The sequence below is a fragment of the Schistocerca cancellata genome, chromosome 8, assembly GCF_023864275.1.
Source record: "Schistocerca cancellata isolate TAMUIC-IGC-003103 chromosome 8, iqSchCanc2.1, whole genome shotgun sequence".
Lineage (NCBI taxonomy): Eukaryota > Metazoa > Arthropoda > Insecta > Orthoptera > Acrididae > Schistocerca > Schistocerca cancellata.
Window position 1 is genome coordinate 76,343,220 of NC_064633.1, and position 17,358 is coordinate 76,360,577.

The window sequence follows — 17,358 nt, forward strand, 5'->3', positions numbered from 1 at the left end:
GGGGATAAGGATGACCCCAACAGCGACAGACCAGTTTCACTTATATCAGGTTTCTCGACAATCCTAGAAACGCTTATGTATACCAGATTAGTTAATTATTTGGACAAACGTAACATTCTCATACCCTCACAACATGGTTTCAGAAAGTGTAAATCTACAGAATCAGCAACTGCCAGTCTAACAGAATACATTTTACAGACCTTAGAGGGAAAAAAAAGTTGTCTCTGCAGTGTTTCTGGATCTTTCAAAAGCATTTGACACCATTGACCATGAAATGCTGATACAAAAATTAGGCAACTATGGCATTCGAGGGCAACCAGGTGAATGGATAAAATCATGCATGTGCAACATCAAGCAGTATGTATCATTAGGAAACTCATACCAATCAGAAACCAAACCCATCAAATATGGAGTGCCACAGGGTTCAGTAATGGGGCCATTGTTATTTAATTTGTTTAATGACATAGGTGTTGAGGAGGAAGGAAAGAAAATATTGTATGCTGATGACATGACAATACTAAATAGTGACCAAAGTATGGAACAGCTTGAGAGAACAGTATACACATCTGCAAATGTCACAGCTCAATGGCTGTTGGAAAATGAACTGGTTATAAATTTAAAAAAGGCTATGTATGCAGTGTTTAAAAAACAAGGAGAAGGCTGTAGACAACGCTGACTTAGAGGTTGATGGAACAAGGCTTTAAGAAGTAGAATCTGCTAGATTCTTAGTTATTCTTGTGGATAATGAACTGAAATGGAAAAAAATCAATTAATACTGCCTGTAAGAAACTGAGCTCTGTCATATTCTTAATGATGCAGCTATCACAGTATTCAGACAAGAACCTTCTGTGTACAGTGCATCATGGACTTTTCAAACCATACTTACAGTATGGAGTGACTGTGTGGGGAAACTCAAACAAACAAGAGACAAAATGAGTGTTGACTTAAAACAAGAAGGAGCAATTATGACCATTTTAAGAAGAAAGACCTCTGAAACATATAGAAACTGTTTCACTCTCATACATAAAGAAGAAGGAAGTGACATAACTGCTTCCTTGTTGTTCTCTACCTGTGACGGAGTTGTTTCAGGCTGATGGTTATTAACCGTTGGTGCAGGGCTTTTTCCTTCCCTGACTTCATTTTCAGGAACCCTTCCTGGCTTTTTCTTCTTTAGAACAGCAAGAATGGATGATTCTCGCTCTGGGAAAGCTGGCATCTCCTCTAAAACTGTTGCCTGTAAGAAAATAATTATGTGCAAATCCATTTTCTAATAGGCTTTGTCAAAGTACTTTATCTTGAGCAAAGAATCACTACTCTGTCACACTATGTATTATATTAAGAAATGTTCAGCCAAATGTACGTACAAAAAATTAGGGATGTAGTTTTAATTTATAATTGATTTTACCTTTATGCCAATGAAAGTGAGTCTGGGTCACATACACAAAGTGACACTAATTTATGAGATTTCTATCTATCTTAATATAGCTTTATCACCCGTACAGCAACAGCCTGGCACAGAAGTAGATGTAGGTGGTGCTGCAGCAATTCTGTGATACAAGTGACTACAGTCACAGTATCATACACAAGTTTCCATGTCGATATAGATGTAGAAAGGCAAACTGAGCACAGATATGCTGTCCAATTTTGACATGTAACTGTGTAATAGTACTGAAAAATGTCAAGTCTGGGATTACCAAATGTGGTAAAATACACATCATAGTCTGGAACCAATTCCTCCACGAGATGTGTACAGTAGTTTAACACATTGGCTCTGATGTTGCCAGCACAATTTGAGTATGATGTCCAATGCACTAATTGTAAACAGCTTCATATTAGTAAAAATGAACACTCTGTTCTCCATAGACATTGGAGCTCAAAGATTTTACTCCACAAATGTTTCATATATGAAAATCCCATAATCATAATTAACTGTAGACATAGAGGGTCATATGTATGCACTAGAGTCCCATTCTTCTTTTTTCGTCATTTGTCAGCATCACAGAGCAATTGTTCATTAATGACAAAGGTGTAACTAAAGCAGTTAGTATGTACAGTTATAACCTATATGTGCAAGTAGCACCTAGTCACCACTTAAAATCCACCTGCCTCCATTATCAACCTTTCACTGTGTGCCAATGTTGAGCTGATGGTTTGTCAATATTATGTAATGATGGTGGCTGTCTAGTACATCCTAAGTACAGTAATTTGCAAGGCTGATGTGGCATACAACTGCCCTTTATGATCTACTCACATTTCTTCTTGGTGAGATGGTATCGAAATAAAATGTTTACCCCATGTATTTGCTCACAGCGAGCAGCAGTTTTTTCGGTTAAATGTCATTCTTGAACTAATAGCTACTCCAAGATATTCTAGGCTTTTGCAACAGGTCAATGTATTGCAAGACTCTCTGCTTCAGGTGACGTTGTGTAAACTCCACAATATCTCTTTGAGGCAACTGCTCAGAATAGTGGTTGCTGTTCATTATTTCTGGCAAGTAGCAACTGCCATTGTCCATACTGACAAACTTCTTACACATATGGCAGACCAAGAGCCACATAGACAACTGTTACATTGATCAGAAGGGTTGCTGTTTCACGTCAACTCTGTGTTTATCGTTATTGCTACTCTAGCATTTTTTTGAACACATTTTAAGATTCTTTTATTGTTAAAGAGATTAAGCTATCCCATGACTTTCGAATCTTATCATATCATAAGAACTAGCACCACTTGTATAAAACTGAGCTAATGTTGTCAAATGAGTCCTTAAACTTACCAAAACGTCAGTTGATGCTATTATACTCAGCTGGAGGTATTCTGATGCCCGTTGCTGCAGTTCTGCATCTGCACTGCGGAGATTACTGTGCTGCCTGAAGACTTCCTGAATTTGTGGCTTTATCTCAGGAAAGAGATTCACGAACTTTATGTATGTTGACAGCAACAGTGCTCTCGTCATTGGTGAACAGAGATGATACTGTGAAAATATGCGAGAAACATTCACAAAACAGAAAATACTGAATAGTGAAGAGCATGTTCATAAAACAAAACACATACAAAAATTTTCACGTTACTGGTAACGATAAGAGCCTGTCACATTTTAATTTTATTGAAAAATTGCTGGCTAATACAGTGGTAGCACTAAACATGCAACAATGTTTGACAGCTGTATGAGTGACTGGTCCCCAGAAGCATCATAGTTATCAAATTTTGAAATCTAATCTTATTTATGGATGTTTAATGGAATGATCCATTGCATCACATGTAGAGAGGCGAGGTGGAAGGACCGCTGGTTACTGGAAGGGGAGGGGGGGGGGGATAGCTGAAGGATAGTAAGTGTTGACTGTTACAGCAGAGAAGGCTAGCATTTGCTCTGTTCTCAGGGAGTTTAGGACTGACTGTATGCAGCAGTTTACCTTAGATTTGAAAAAAAAAAAAAAAAAAAAGATTTCGTTCGGCATAAATGCAAGCAGAAAAGAAGTAAATAGTGAAGAATTTTTTCTATCTGTAAGGTCAGGTTAAGTAGAATATCAACCAGCTTAGTAATGAGTTTATATAGTAACTGCTCCCATACAAATTTTTGGAGGAGATGTAACTGATACGCAAAGTTTATTGACATTTCACAGACATTTAGCACAAGAGTAAGAAATAGTAATTACTCTTACTTTAAATGAACACGAAGCACATGGAGTTTAACAGCTGCAAATAACTGATTGAGTACCTTTAACAAAATGTTCTCTAGACTAACATTCAAACACGAGCTAAAATTGCTATGACAACTGCACATTGATTAATCAAAAACAGAAGCACATTTATATCAATTAGTAAAGTTATGTTTATTTGTTTATTTCTAAATAATATTAAGAATATGTGATTCAGTGGTAAAATAATGGACTGTAAATTTAAGGGCTTGGCTTTGATCCCTGGTCAGTGCTATGTATTCCCCTCTACCCTGTTTAAACATGTGGTTCAGCTGTTCCAATCCATTTCAGTCTAGAGATGGTATTGTGAATTGAAGATGGTGCTCCTTTGCAGTTGGTACTAGGGAGTGGTGGGAGGATTGTGGGTATGTAGAGATATGGCACAGAAAATCTGGTGACTACGTCTTGGGGAAGTGCCCATCTGTGAAGGCCTTTCTAACACCTTCAGCATACTGGGCAAGAGTTTTAGTCACTGCAGATACGCTTCGAGAGCTACTATCCATTCCACACCAAAAACTCCCTCCCACAGGGCGTAGCTGCCTGGGTATGGTGTATCTGCAGTGTCAAAGACTCACTTGCACAGTATGCTGAAGGTCTCTCAGAGCCCTTCACCGATAGGCACTAACCTCCGCACAGACTGAACAGATCTTCCTTGTTTTTTTTTTTTTTGTGGTTTTAGGGCGCACAACTTCAATGGTCATTAGCGCCCTGACTACTCTAAAAATGCACCGCGAGGCACAAGTTGACAACAACAACTAAAAGGGAAAACACGATAAAAGAGACTGACAGGCATAGGATTAAAAAACAACATCAAATGTCCTTAGCGAGGTTCGTCAAATTGATAAAACAAAGAACACGAGCAGCTGCTCGTGGGTCATCCGCTAAAATGGCATCGAAAGTATTAGGCAGGTTAAGATCGAGGCGCAGTTGGTTAAGATCTGGACAGGACAGTAAAATGTGTCTAACCGTCAGCAAGTGCCCACATGGGCAGAACGGCGCCGGCGCAGCCGTCAGCAGATGGCGATGGCTGAACCGGCAGTGTCCAATTCTTAACCTTGCTAAAACGACCTCCTCCCGCCGAGAAGGGCGTGAGGAGGACGTCCAAGCCACGGGAAGAGGTTTTAAGGCCCGAAGCTTGTTGTCGGTAAGTGCAGCCCAATCGGCATGCCACAGCGACACAACGCGCCGACAAATGACCCTGCTAAAATCGGACGAAGGGACACAACAAGAAGCTGTCCGAGGCTGGAGGACCACAGCCTTGGGCGCGGCATCTGCAGCTTCGTTCCCAGGGAGACCGACAAGGCCAGGAACCCACATAAAGCTAACCGGCGGACCGACGTCCACCAGCCACTGAAGAGAGCGTTGGATCCGGTGTACGAAAGGGTGAACCGGGTACGGATCACTGAGGCTCTGGATGGCGCTCAGGGAATCTGAGCAGATGACATAAGCAGAATGTCGGTGGCGGCAGATGTAAAGAACAGCCTGGTAGAGGGCAAAGAGCTCAGCTGTGAAGACCGAACAATGGTCATGGAGCCGGTATTTGAAACTTTGTGCCCCGACAATAAAGGAACACCCGACCCCGTCATTGGTCTTAGAGCCATCTGTATAAATGAAAGTCATGTTGATGAACTTCGAACGAAGTTCCAAAAAACGGGAGTGGTAGACCGAACCGGGGGTGACCTCTTTTGGGAGCGAGCTGAGGTCAAGGTGAACGCGGACCTGAGCCTGGAGCCAAGGTGGCGTGCGGCTCTCGCCCACTCGAAAGGTTGCAGGGAGTGAAAAATGAAGGTGTTGAAGGAGGCGACGAAAGCGAACTCCAGGGGGTAGCAGGGCAGAGACATACAACCCGTATTGAAGGTCAAGAGAGTCGTCAAAAAAGGAACGATAAGACGGATGGTCGGGCATTGACAGTAGCCGACAGGCATACCGACAAAGCAGTATATCGCGCCAGTAGGTGAGTGGCAATTCGCCAACGTCAGCATGAAGACTCTCTACGGGACTGGTATAAAATGCTCCGATCGCAAGTCGTAAACCCCGATGTTGTATGGAGTTGAGGCGGCGTAAGATGGATGGCCGTGCAGAGGAGTATACGAAGCTCCCATAATCCAGCTTGGAGCGGACGATCGACCGATATAGACGAAGTAGGACGGTTCGATCCGCTCCCCACGACATACCACTGAGAACACAGAGGACATTTAAAGAACGGGTACAACGGGCGGCCAAATATGACACATGTGGAGACCAGCTAAGTTTCCTGTCAAAGGTGAGGCCTAAAAATTTGGTTGTCTCCACGATTGGGAGAGCAACGGGACCAAGTCGTAAGGACGGTGGGAGAAACTCTTTGTAGCGCCAGAAGTTAATACAGACCGTCTTCTCGGCAGAAAAACGGAAGCCATTGGCGACACTCCAGGAGTAAAGACGGTCAAGAGAACGCTGAAGACAGCACTCCAGGACTCGTGTACGCTGCGCGCTGCAATAGATGGTAAAATCGTCCACAAAAAGGGAGCCCGATACATCAGCTGAGAGGCAATCCATTATTGGATTGATCGCGATGGCGAACAGAGCGACGCTCAAAACTGAGCCCTGTGGCACCCCATTCTCCTGGCGAAAGGTGTCGGACAGGACAGAACCCACACGTACCCTGAACTGTCGATCCATTAAAAAGGAACGAATAAAAAGAGGGAGGCGACCGCGAAGGCCCCATGTATGCAAGGTGCGGAGAATGCCCGCCCTCCAACAGGTGTCGTAAGCCTTCTCCAAATCAAAGAACACAGCCGCGGTCGGGCGCTTCCGCAAGAAGTTATTTATAATGAAGGTCGACAAGGTAACCAGATGGTCAACAGCAGAGCGGCGCCTACGAAATCCACATTGAACATTGGTAAGTAGGCGTCGAGACTCAAGCAGCCAAACCAATCGAGAGTTAACCATTCGCTCCATCACTTTACAGACACAGCTGGTAAGCGAGATAGGTCGATAACTGGAAGGCAAGTGCTTGTCCTTCCCCGGCTTAGGAATCGGGACAACAATGGACTCATGCCAGCATGCGGGAACATGTCCCTCAATCCAGATGCGATTGTATGTACGAAGAAGAAAACCTTTACCCACAGGAGAAAGGTTCTTCAGCATCTGAATATGAATAGAATCAGGCCCTGGAGCGGAGGACCGTGATCGGCCAAGTGCGGTTTCGAGTTCCCGCATGGTGAATGGGGCATTATAACTTTCACAATTCGAGGAGCCAAAGTCAGGTGGCCTAGCCTCCTCTGCCTGTTTGCGGGGGAGGAAGGCAGGGTGGTAATGAGCGGAGCTCGAAACCTCGGCGAAAAAGCGGCCGAAGGCATTGGAGACAGCCTCAGGGGCCACAAGGACTTCATTCGCGACCTTCAAGCCAGAAACTGGGGAGTGGACCTTAGTGCCAGACAGCCGGCGCAGGCTACCCCAGACAACAGAAGAAGGGGTAAAACTGTTGAAGGTGCTTGTGAAAGCAGCCCAGCTGGCTTTCTTGCTTTCTTTAATAATACGACGACACTGAGCACGTAATCGTTTATAATTAATACAATTCGCCACTGTAGGGTGGCGTTTAAAGGTGCGTAAAGCACGTCGACGAGCACGTAAAGCGTCTCTACATGCTCCGGTCCACCAGGGGACCGGTACGCGACGTGGAGAAGAAGTATGGTGAGGGATGGAATATTCAGCAGCAGCGAGAATGACTTCCGTGAGGTGTCCGACCTGACGATCGCAGCTTGTGAAGGTTTGATCCTGAAAGGTCGCCCTGGAGGAGAAGAGCCCCCAGTCTGCCTTGGAGATTGTCCAACTAGAGGAGCACGGAGAGGGAGTATGCTGCAGGAGATGGATAACACACGGGAAGTGGTCGCTCGAATATGTATCAGCAAGTGCATACCACTCAAACCGGCGTGCAAGTTGGGGAGTACATATAGAGAGGTCTAAATGGGAATAGGTATGAGATGTGTCCGAAAGAAAAGTCGGGGCGCCAGTATTGAGGCAGAAAAGATTGAGCTGGTTGAAAAGGTCTGCTAACAAGGAGCCCCTCGGGCAGGATGCTGGAGAGCCCCAAAGGGGATGGTGGGCATTGAAGTCTCCAGTTAACAAAAATGGTGCAGGTAGCTGAGCAGTAAGTTGCATCATGTCTGCCCTGGTAACGGCAGAAGACGATGGAGTGTAAACGGTACAAAAGGAAAACGTAAAAGTGGGGAGAGTAATGCGGATGGCAACTGCCTGCAGGCCGGTGTGCAACGTGATGGGATTGTAGTAAATATCATCCCGGACCAGCAACATAACCCCTCCATGAGCTGGGATACCTACCACAGGGGGTAGGTCAAAACGCACAGAGGTGTAGTGTGTCAAGGCAATTTGATCGCATGGGCGGAGCTTCGTTTCCTGGAGGGCTACGACGAGCGGACGATGCAAGCGGAGCAGCAACTTCAAGTCCTCTCGGTTGGAGCGAATGCTGCGAATATTCCAGTTAATAAGTGCCATTGTAAGAAAAGGAAGATGAGAGAAGGGGTCACCTCGAAGGCCGCTTAGGGCCTGGCTTCGAGCGAGCACTGCCGCCGCTATCAGTAGGCGGACAGTCATCGTCCATGGGGTCTATAGGGTCATCGGCCATCTCGGGAGGATGGCCGGGAGGGGGAGCTTCCTCCGCCGGTGAACGGCCAGATGTTCGGCTACCAGCGGTGCGGCCAGGCGAAACGGATGACGGCCTGGGGCGGCAACCGCTGGGTGGCGCAGGAGAAGAAAGGCGCCGTGGCGGAGAAGGAGAACTGTGCTTCCTATGCGCCTTTTTAGAAGGACGTTTGGTGGAAGTACCGGTCGAAGGCTGGGAGGTCGAGGGACGGAGGAAGTCTGCACGGGATGGTTCCTTCTTAAAGGCCCGTGCATCTGACTTCGGGGTCTTCGGCTTAGCAGAAGCTGAGGAAGTGGCTGGTGTCTGTGGGGTGATGGGAGGAAGAGGAGACGTCGACCGCGCGATCTTAGCGCTGGCCGAACAGACGACCGTGGTGCTGAAGGTCAGATCGCATGTCTGGGTTGCTACCTCCCTGGTAGTCCGAGGAGAGGCAAGGACAGTGCTGTATTTCCCCGCTGGGAGCAGCGTGGGCTTCCTACTAGCCAATAGCTTGCGAGCAGCCGAGGTGGACACTTTCTCTTTGACCCGGATTTCCTGGATACAGCGTTCTTCCTTATAGACAGGACAGTCGCGGGAGGAGGCGGCATGGTCACCCTGACAGTTCACACAACGAGGAGACGGAGGTGGACAGCCACCCTCATGGGCATCCCTGCCACAAGTGACACATTTAGCCGCATTGGAGCAAGACTGTCGAGTGTGATTGAAACGCTGACACTGGTAGCAGCGCGTAGGTGTCGGGACATAGGGGCGAACAGAAATAACCTCGTAGCCCGCCTTGATGCGCGATGGCAGCTTAACACTATCGAAGGTCAAGAAAAGTGTCCGGGTCGGTACAAGGTCATTGTTGACCTTTTTCATGACCCTATGGACAGCCGTCACGCCCTGCTCAGCGAGGAAAGATTGAAGCTCCTCGTCAGTCAATCCGTCGAGGGAGCTACTATAGACTACACCACGAGACGAATTCAAAGTTCGGTGGGCCTCCACCCGAACAGGGAACGTGTACAAGAGTGTGGCCCGAAGCAGTTTTTGTGCCTGAAAGGCACTCTCAGTTTCGAGTAATAAGGTACCGTTACGCAACCTGGTACAAGATTTGACAGATCCGGCTATGGCATCTACGCCCTTCTGAATAACGAAAGGGTTGACAGAGGAAAAATCCTTTCCGTCCTCAGATCGAGAAACCACGAGGAACTGTGGGGCAGGCGGTAGTACTTTTGTCACTGTTGGCTGGTCACGTTTCCGTTTTTGGGTCGAAGTCGAAAGCGATGGAGTAGAATCCATTGCGGAGGAATCCCCCATGATTGCCAGCGTCTCCGATGGCGCGCTCCTTCCTTGTGGGGACCCTCTCAGAGGGCACTCCCGCCTTAGGTGAATGTTTACACCTCAGGTCACACCTCCCGAGAAACAGACGGAGGGACCAATCGGCATGGTCAGAAGGTATCAGCTCAGGCAATCACCCCTCCCCGGGCCTGGCCTTTACCAGGGGGTACGCGCGTGCCTTACATGTCTACCCAGGGCGGGGACTTACGCGTTACCCCGTCACCGGCTACGCGTGCGAACGCGTGGGTCGGCCTTCAGACACGCACAGGGAGGAAGGAAGAAGAGGAAAAAGAAGAGAGAGGGAGAAAGAGGACAGACCGTCTCAAACGCCGAGGCGGAGACCAGAGAAGGCAAGGAGAAGAAAGCAAGGAGAAGAAGGCAATGAGAAGGCAAGGAGAAAAAGGCAATGAGAAGGCAAGGAGAAAAAGGCAATGAGAAGGCAAGGAGAAAAAGGCAATGAGAAGGCAAGGAGAAAAAGGCAATGAGAAGGCAAGGAGAAAAAGGCAATGAGAAGGCAAGAAGAAAAAGGCAATGAGAAGGCAAGGAGAAGTCAAGGGAAAGAGTAAGGAAGACAGTGAGGTGGAGAAGAGCAAAGAAAGGAACCAACAAAAGGAAGGAAGAAACGAGAAGTGAGAAACCAAAAAGACCAAGATTATAGGTCGTGAAACCGTCCGTCTCCGGACGCAGGCGCTAACTACCCCCGTGTGGGGGATGGACTCCTTTTAGTCGCCTCTTACGACAGGCAGGAATACCTCGGGCCTATTCTAATCCCCGGACCCGCAGGGGGGAGATCTTCCTTGTGATATCCTCGCACACCCCTACAATCCTTCCACAACCCCCAAAAAAACTAGCTGCAAAGCAGCACCCCCTTTGTCAACCTGTACCACCCTGAACTGTAACAACTGTAACACATCCTTCGTCAGGGCTTTGATTATCTATCATTGTGACCTGAAATGAGGGACTTCCCACTGAATATTCTTCCCACCCTCTTAAAGTGGTGTTCTGTCACCCACCCAATCTCCACGACATCCGTGGCCATCTTTATGCCGTTCCCAATCCCAGTCTCTTGCCACAGGGACCTCATCTCTGTGTTAGACCCAGTTACCCGGCCTGCCCAATTCACTCGTCCAGTATTGCCTATTCGAGTCCTGTCACAGGCTTGTCCCACCCCATCAGAGGCCAAGCCATGTCATATGCACCAACTCTGCTCTAATCACTGCACAGCGTTTTATATTGGTGTGACTATGAACCAGCTGTCTGTCACTGTGAATGGCCACTGCCAAACTGCGGGCAAAAGCAAAGTGGACCACCCAGTGGCACAATATGCAGCTTAACACCATGCTCTAATTCAATGTCTGCTTCACAACCCGGGCCATCTGGATCCTTCCCTCCACCACCAGATTTTCTGAACTATGCATATGGGAGTTATCCTTGCAGCACATTCTCTGCTCCTGAAATCGTCCCAGCCTCAACCTGCAATAACCTACTGCACCCACGCCCTTCACCTAAGAGTTTGTGCCTTCTTTGTCCTGTAAAATATCAATTCGTGTCCCTTCACCCTCAGTGAGCTCGCACTCTGCCAGCACATCCACCAGTCTTTTCCCCTCTCTGTTGCTCACCTTTTCCAATCCCCCTCCCCACAGCTTCCCAATGCTGCTCGAGCCTCGTCCTGACACCTTCTACCATATTACGGCAGACCCCACACACACTGCCAAATAGCAATCTTCTCCCCACCTCCCCCATAAACCCCACCTGCACTGTAATATCACTCCCTCTCCCCTGCTCCATTACCAATAGCTACTTTTGTTCAATGCAATAGTTACGTTCCAACTAAAGCAACTGGAAATAGCGCTCACATGTGCGTGAGGTGCACCTGCTTTTTTTTGTGCGCGTGTGTGTGTGTGTGTGTGTGTGTGTGTGTGTGTGTGTGTGTGTGTGTGTGAGATTTTCTTTTTTGCTTTGCCACCTATACGACAATGCAGGTCAGTGTTCCAGGTATCCAGCCCTACTGTCATTCACCCTGCTGAGCCTGGCACGCAGAAGCTGGTAGGTTCAATACTTCTCAGGTGCTTCAAGATTTTTTTTTAATTTTGGATAGTTATTGACATGGCTCATGATTATTTTCACTGAATTAATTGGTTTTAATGTAATTTATTTAAATTTCTAATCCCTTATCACATCACTGTGATCATCACAGTGGCTTTTTCATTTGCTCTTACTCTTTCTTCCTGTCCATTGTTTTCATTTGGAATCTGTGAATCTGGTAATATTTTTTTATTTACCTATCACAAAATGCTAACGGTTATCATCACACAAACATTTAAAACACAAATTCCTGTTGCAGTATGGACAAGACAATGCAGATGAAGATTTAAACCAAAGAATGGATCGTATACAACTGTGCGAAATGAGGAATAGTAACAATGAATGCAACAACATGGACGAAAATATAATATGATGAAACCGAAGAAATTAAATCGAAAATAATACAAAAAATAATTAAAATTAAATGGACAAAGATTCCAAACAAAAACAGAACAACAGAAAGAAGAAAATAAGAGTAAATGAAAAAGTTAATACAATGATTAAAATGATATAACAAACGGTCAGAAATATTAAAGAATTATGTCTAAACCAATTAACTGAATAAAAATAATGATCAAAGCCATTTTGATAACCATTTAAAACTAAAAAAATTAAGTACCTGACGAGATTCAACCCACAATGTTTTGCAAGGCAGGCTAATCCACTAGCCACTATGCTACAATGACACACACACACACACACACACACACACACACACACACACACACACACACACACACACACACTTAATTGTCAGTTTTAAGGACCTGAAACACCACAAAAAATTTTGAAATTTTTGTTGATCAATTACTTCCAAACTACGGCCCCCTATGGTGAATGGTTGCCTGGTGAGATTGCTCGGACCCTACTCCAAATCACCATACAGATGGTTTCAAAAACTCAATCTCACCCTTGGGGGACCTCCTCTTGTAAGAACAAAACTTATCTCCCATCAGTGATGTTTATACAACTGTCCCTGTGTTTCAGATGCACATCCATTTGGACTAAATTAAGGCAATCGACAATGTCTTGACTCAGGCTGTTAGTGGTTTCACTATTTGGCTCTGTCATTGTGAATATATTGTGGGAAAGTCCAGTGGACTAAGTAGTAATCCACAGCTTCAAGACCATCCCGTGAGTTCATTCACAAATGGAAGAAGAGAGGGGCAAATTAACAATTATGATGTACCCTCTGTTATGCACAGTACAAAATTTGTGGAACGTATGTGCATTTCAAGAACTTACCTTAGAATGCAGTAATTGAAACTGGACAAGGGGCGATGAGCGTTGGTCTCCAGCAATCAGATTTCCAAATTCACCAAGAATGTATCCACCAACTTTTACCATATTTTCATGGCAAGCAGGTGCTTGAAGTGCCTGTGACAATTTCACAGAAAATATAGCAAATTTTCACAAATGAATTAAAGTTAAAGTAATTTGCTGCCAATTCAAAAGAGGAAAAATTGTTCACAGTAGAGACTAATATTTGATATGGCTTATCAAAACAGATCTAATTTTACTATTTTGTAACTTACTAATGTGAACTTCCATGAGGATCTTACCTCAAAAACAGTTTTGGCAGCATAACCCTGCACATCATCCCTATTAATAACGATCTGTATGACACGATACCAGACTTCTTCAGAAACATAATCACCAGCTATCCTTATAAGATTGAGTATGACATCAACATACCATGTATAATCCGTAGCATATTTTTCTGCTAGTATAGCCACCTTCAAAACCTGTAAACAATTTCGTGATTGGTAGAAACTGTGTTAGTATACTGAAGTACATAAAATTTTCTCTGGACCAATCTATCAGTACAAGAAACATGTGCTCACCATTTCCTCCCTGATTGAGTAGTCTGCAGTCTCCAGGTAGTTTAGCATTTCCTGTACTATTTCTTCAGCATTACTCTTGTCACACATTGCATACAACAGGTCAACTGCTTGCTGGCGCACTGATACATCCTTTTCCATCTGTGAAATGTAGTTACAATACTTGTACACTAATCTAAACTATTCAAAATAAATTTTTAAAGAAGTCTTCACACACACACACACACACACACACACACACACACACACACACACACACACACACACACACACCTGAATTGTACAACAATTAAAAGTCTTTTAATACTGGTCCACAACATGACAACATGCTCACTTATCTGTAACTTTTTATTTCACAATTGCAACTTCAACTTTTGTGCCATTTTCAAGTATAATATTTAATGTCATAATGTATTTCAGAAACATGATGAAAACAACATTTTTATGAGACTGTGTTACTCTTGTTTGAGTTGTGCGACTCTCAATGAAATTCATCCCCAGTCGAATAAGATGTGGCGATGTTGTCTTGGATGTATGTAATGCGCGTTTGTTAGCGCGACAGTTCAGTTCAAAGAAGTCAGAATGTCATGTGACAACAATCCAAGACACACTCTGCCTTGCATTGGTTGGTCTGACGACGCAACTGAGCAAGTGGACAAAGTTGTTTTGGAGGATTGCCAAATGAGTGTGGCACACCTTGCCAAAGGAGTGTGGCACACCTCAGCTCCAAGCTGGAATTTCTGTAGGGTCTGCATACACAATCCTGCATAAAGATCAGAAATATGAAAAATGACATCCAGGAGCATGCCATGAACACTGACAGATAACCGACCCCAAGGCTGCATGCATAACATGTTGTCAGGCAATGTTAATGTGTGGTGACAACACAAAAATGATTTTCTTTTTGTCAATTGTAACAAGGGATGAGACATGGGTGCATTTTTTCAATTCTGAAGCTATGCATCCATCACCTCAGTGGAAGCGAAACTCATCCACCCACCCACCCACCCACCCACCCACCCACCCACCCACCCACCCACCCACCCACCCACCCACCCACCCACCCACCCACCCACCCACCCACCCACCCAACCACCCAACCAACCACCCAACCAACCACCAAAAAGATTTTTGAAAATCTATGGTGGCCATGTTCTGGTACAGCAACAGTATAATCGAAACTTCCTGGCAGATTAAAACTGTGTGCCTGACCGAGACTCGAACTCGGGACCTTTGCCTTTCGCGGGCAAGTGCTCTACCATCTGAGCTACCGAAGCACGACTCACGCCCGGTCCTCACAGCTTTACTTCTGCCAGTATCTCGTCTCCTACCTTCCAAACTTTACAGAAGCTCTCCTGCAAACCTTGCAGAACTAGCACTCCTGAAAGAAAGGATATTACAGAGACATGGCTAAGCCACAGCCTGGGGGATGTTTCCAGAATGAGATTTTCACTCTGCTCAGTCGGGCACACAGTTTTAATCTGCCAGGAAGTTTCATATCAGCGCACACTCCGCTGCAGAGTGAAAATCTCATTCTGGAAACAGTATAAACCTTACTCTTCTCACTCACTGTATTTTAAAGGGCCCTACTGTGACAAGTGTCTCAGCAAGATGTTTTGAAGAGCAAGCTTCTTCCAAAATGGTCAGGAAAGTGTGCATGTGTGCTTTTTCACAAGACAATGCATCAGCACATCGGGCAAATGTACCTCTGCAGTTTCTTTGTGACAACATATCTGATTTCTGATGTTCCCTATTCACCTGATCAGGCTGTTAGTGACTTGGCTGTTTCCAAAAAATGAAACATGCCCTCTTTCATCACATATTCACTAGCCATGCTGTTACTGCATCAGTGATATTTCAGTGGTCAAACCAGACTCCCAAAGATGCGTTCATAGCCATGGAACAATGGTATCAGCATTATGAAAAATGTATGGATGCAAGGAGGTGACACTGAAGTACGAAGTTTCACAGTTTTCATGAGACTACTTGATTAGTTAGAGAGAGAGAGAGAGAGAGAGAGAGAGAGAGAGAGAGAGTCTTTTTGAGATATGATTAATATTATTAATATTTCTACCAAATGCAGAGCTGTTTCACTTTTGGTTGGGCAATTGACATTTAGGTAATTTTATAACAGCTTTTAGCTGTGGCTGCACACCCCAACAGTCAATTTTATTTGTGATGGAGAAATACGAGTAATCCTCATCAATTCAGAAATTAAACACTAAGAATGATGAATGTCTTCTCCATAAGCCTGTTGTTCTGAACATTTTCGGCATCTCAATTTAAGATCCACCAAATGATGTAACTGCTATGGAGAAGTAACACATGATGAAATTACCATTCTGTGAAATGGTCACCACACCACTTTTTTAATTACAGTATGAAGACTGCATCCCCCATCCGCACCATCACCACCAAATTACATTTAAGCAACAAAGATTTCATAAACTATATTTATAATCCAGTTATCTACAACAGAATCAAAAGGCTATTTCTGAATCACACTACAAATGTAATACCAATTACAGTATACTATGCGCACACACTTTTTCATTGCATAGACTGGACTTACCACATACTACTCATAGTGTCAAATGAGCAATCTCACCTTCATTGATAAAATTACTACTTCCTGGTGCTTTTTAACAGCCTCGTGGGAAAATTCAGAAGTGGCAAGCAGGCACATTGATTCCAAGGCAAGATACCTCAAGTTTGTTTCTCTGTTTGAAAGGAACTGACCAAGTTGATTACATGCACGAACCAGAAGATTTGGTTCAGTGTCATTATGAATAATGAGACTGATAGCTTCAAACAACACTGCATTCTTTGCATTTGAGTGCTGCACCTTCTTTGATTTTGGTGGTTCTTGTGCCTTGTTCAATATTGTCTCAAGACATTCATTTAGGCGGCCACGTACTCCAGGGTCCTCTGTAAATATTAAATTTGAAGAACTCATGAAAGTGATTGTTAATCGTAAAAAATGCACTTGTGCATAAGGAAGCACACACATTAAATCCAATATATTGCATGCATTTCTGCTTTTCACAACATACCAATTTTAAAAGAAAAGACAGAGCAAGTTCCAAATTTAAATGAATGTGCATAAAAAGAAATACAGACACAATGTTTCCTCCCAACATTTAAGATAGACTCATTAGCATGCATCTAACTACTGCACAAAATTTCTTTTGTTGTGGCTGGAAAACAGATTACAAAGATAAATGTTGTGTTGTGAAATAATATATTTAGGGCAGCAAAGCAAAAATTCAGACACCTTCCTAGGCCACGCAAGAAGCAGAGGAAAGTAATTCAAGCCACAACAGTGAAGTGGAATTTCAACACGAGGAATCCACTGATATCCCAGTATGACAGGCGCACGACAAGCCTGTTATTACCTCACCTCACAGCTAATGAAGGCTACTACTTGGATGGCCTGATTTCCTGGAGTCCGGGCCACTGCGACATGAGTTGGAGTGAAGAAACCAGCATGGTAGCTTAACAAGCACATGCCAGTCTTGTATAAATATTGTTCATTTTTCAGTAATGATACTGAGTCTGCAGCTGACCAGCCTGGAGGGGTGACATATGTTGGTCTACCATTTGCTGCTCTAGCTGCCTACACACGTCCATGCAATAGCAAGTCCCCTCCTGGTGACGTAGATGCTGTCAGCCACAGCATTGTCACATACACAGTGTCTGATGAGGACTTTGGCAACTTCGATCAGCAAGCCACTTTGTGGTCAACCTTATGGACTCAGATGTGCAGCCAATCTTCTGT

The 17,358-nt window shown here is 44.7% G+C and overlaps 1 protein-coding gene across 1 annotated transcript in view; it reads right to left on the bottom strand.

Annotated features, from left to right (window-relative positions):
- LOC126095111 (AP-2 complex subunit alpha) overlaps nt 1–17,358 on the bottom strand; it is a 318,173-nt gene that overhangs the window by 78,890 nt on the left and 221,925 nt on the right. Inside the window, exons 8-13 of the mRNA XM_049909819.1 lie at nt 16,189–16,508; nt 13,584–13,721; nt 13,302–13,484; nt 12,985–13,116; nt 2,774–2,971; nt 1,070–1,234 (exon numbers count right to left, since the gene is read on the bottom strand). Of these exons, the coding sequence (XP_049765776.1) occupies nt 1,070–1,234; nt 2,774–2,971; nt 12,985–13,116; nt 13,302–13,484; nt 13,584–13,721; nt 16,189–16,508 (1,136 nt within the window). The remainder of the gene's footprint in view (nt 1–1,069; nt 1,235–2,773; nt 2,972–12,984; nt 13,117–13,301; nt 13,485–13,583; nt 13,722–16,188; nt 16,509–17,358) is intronic.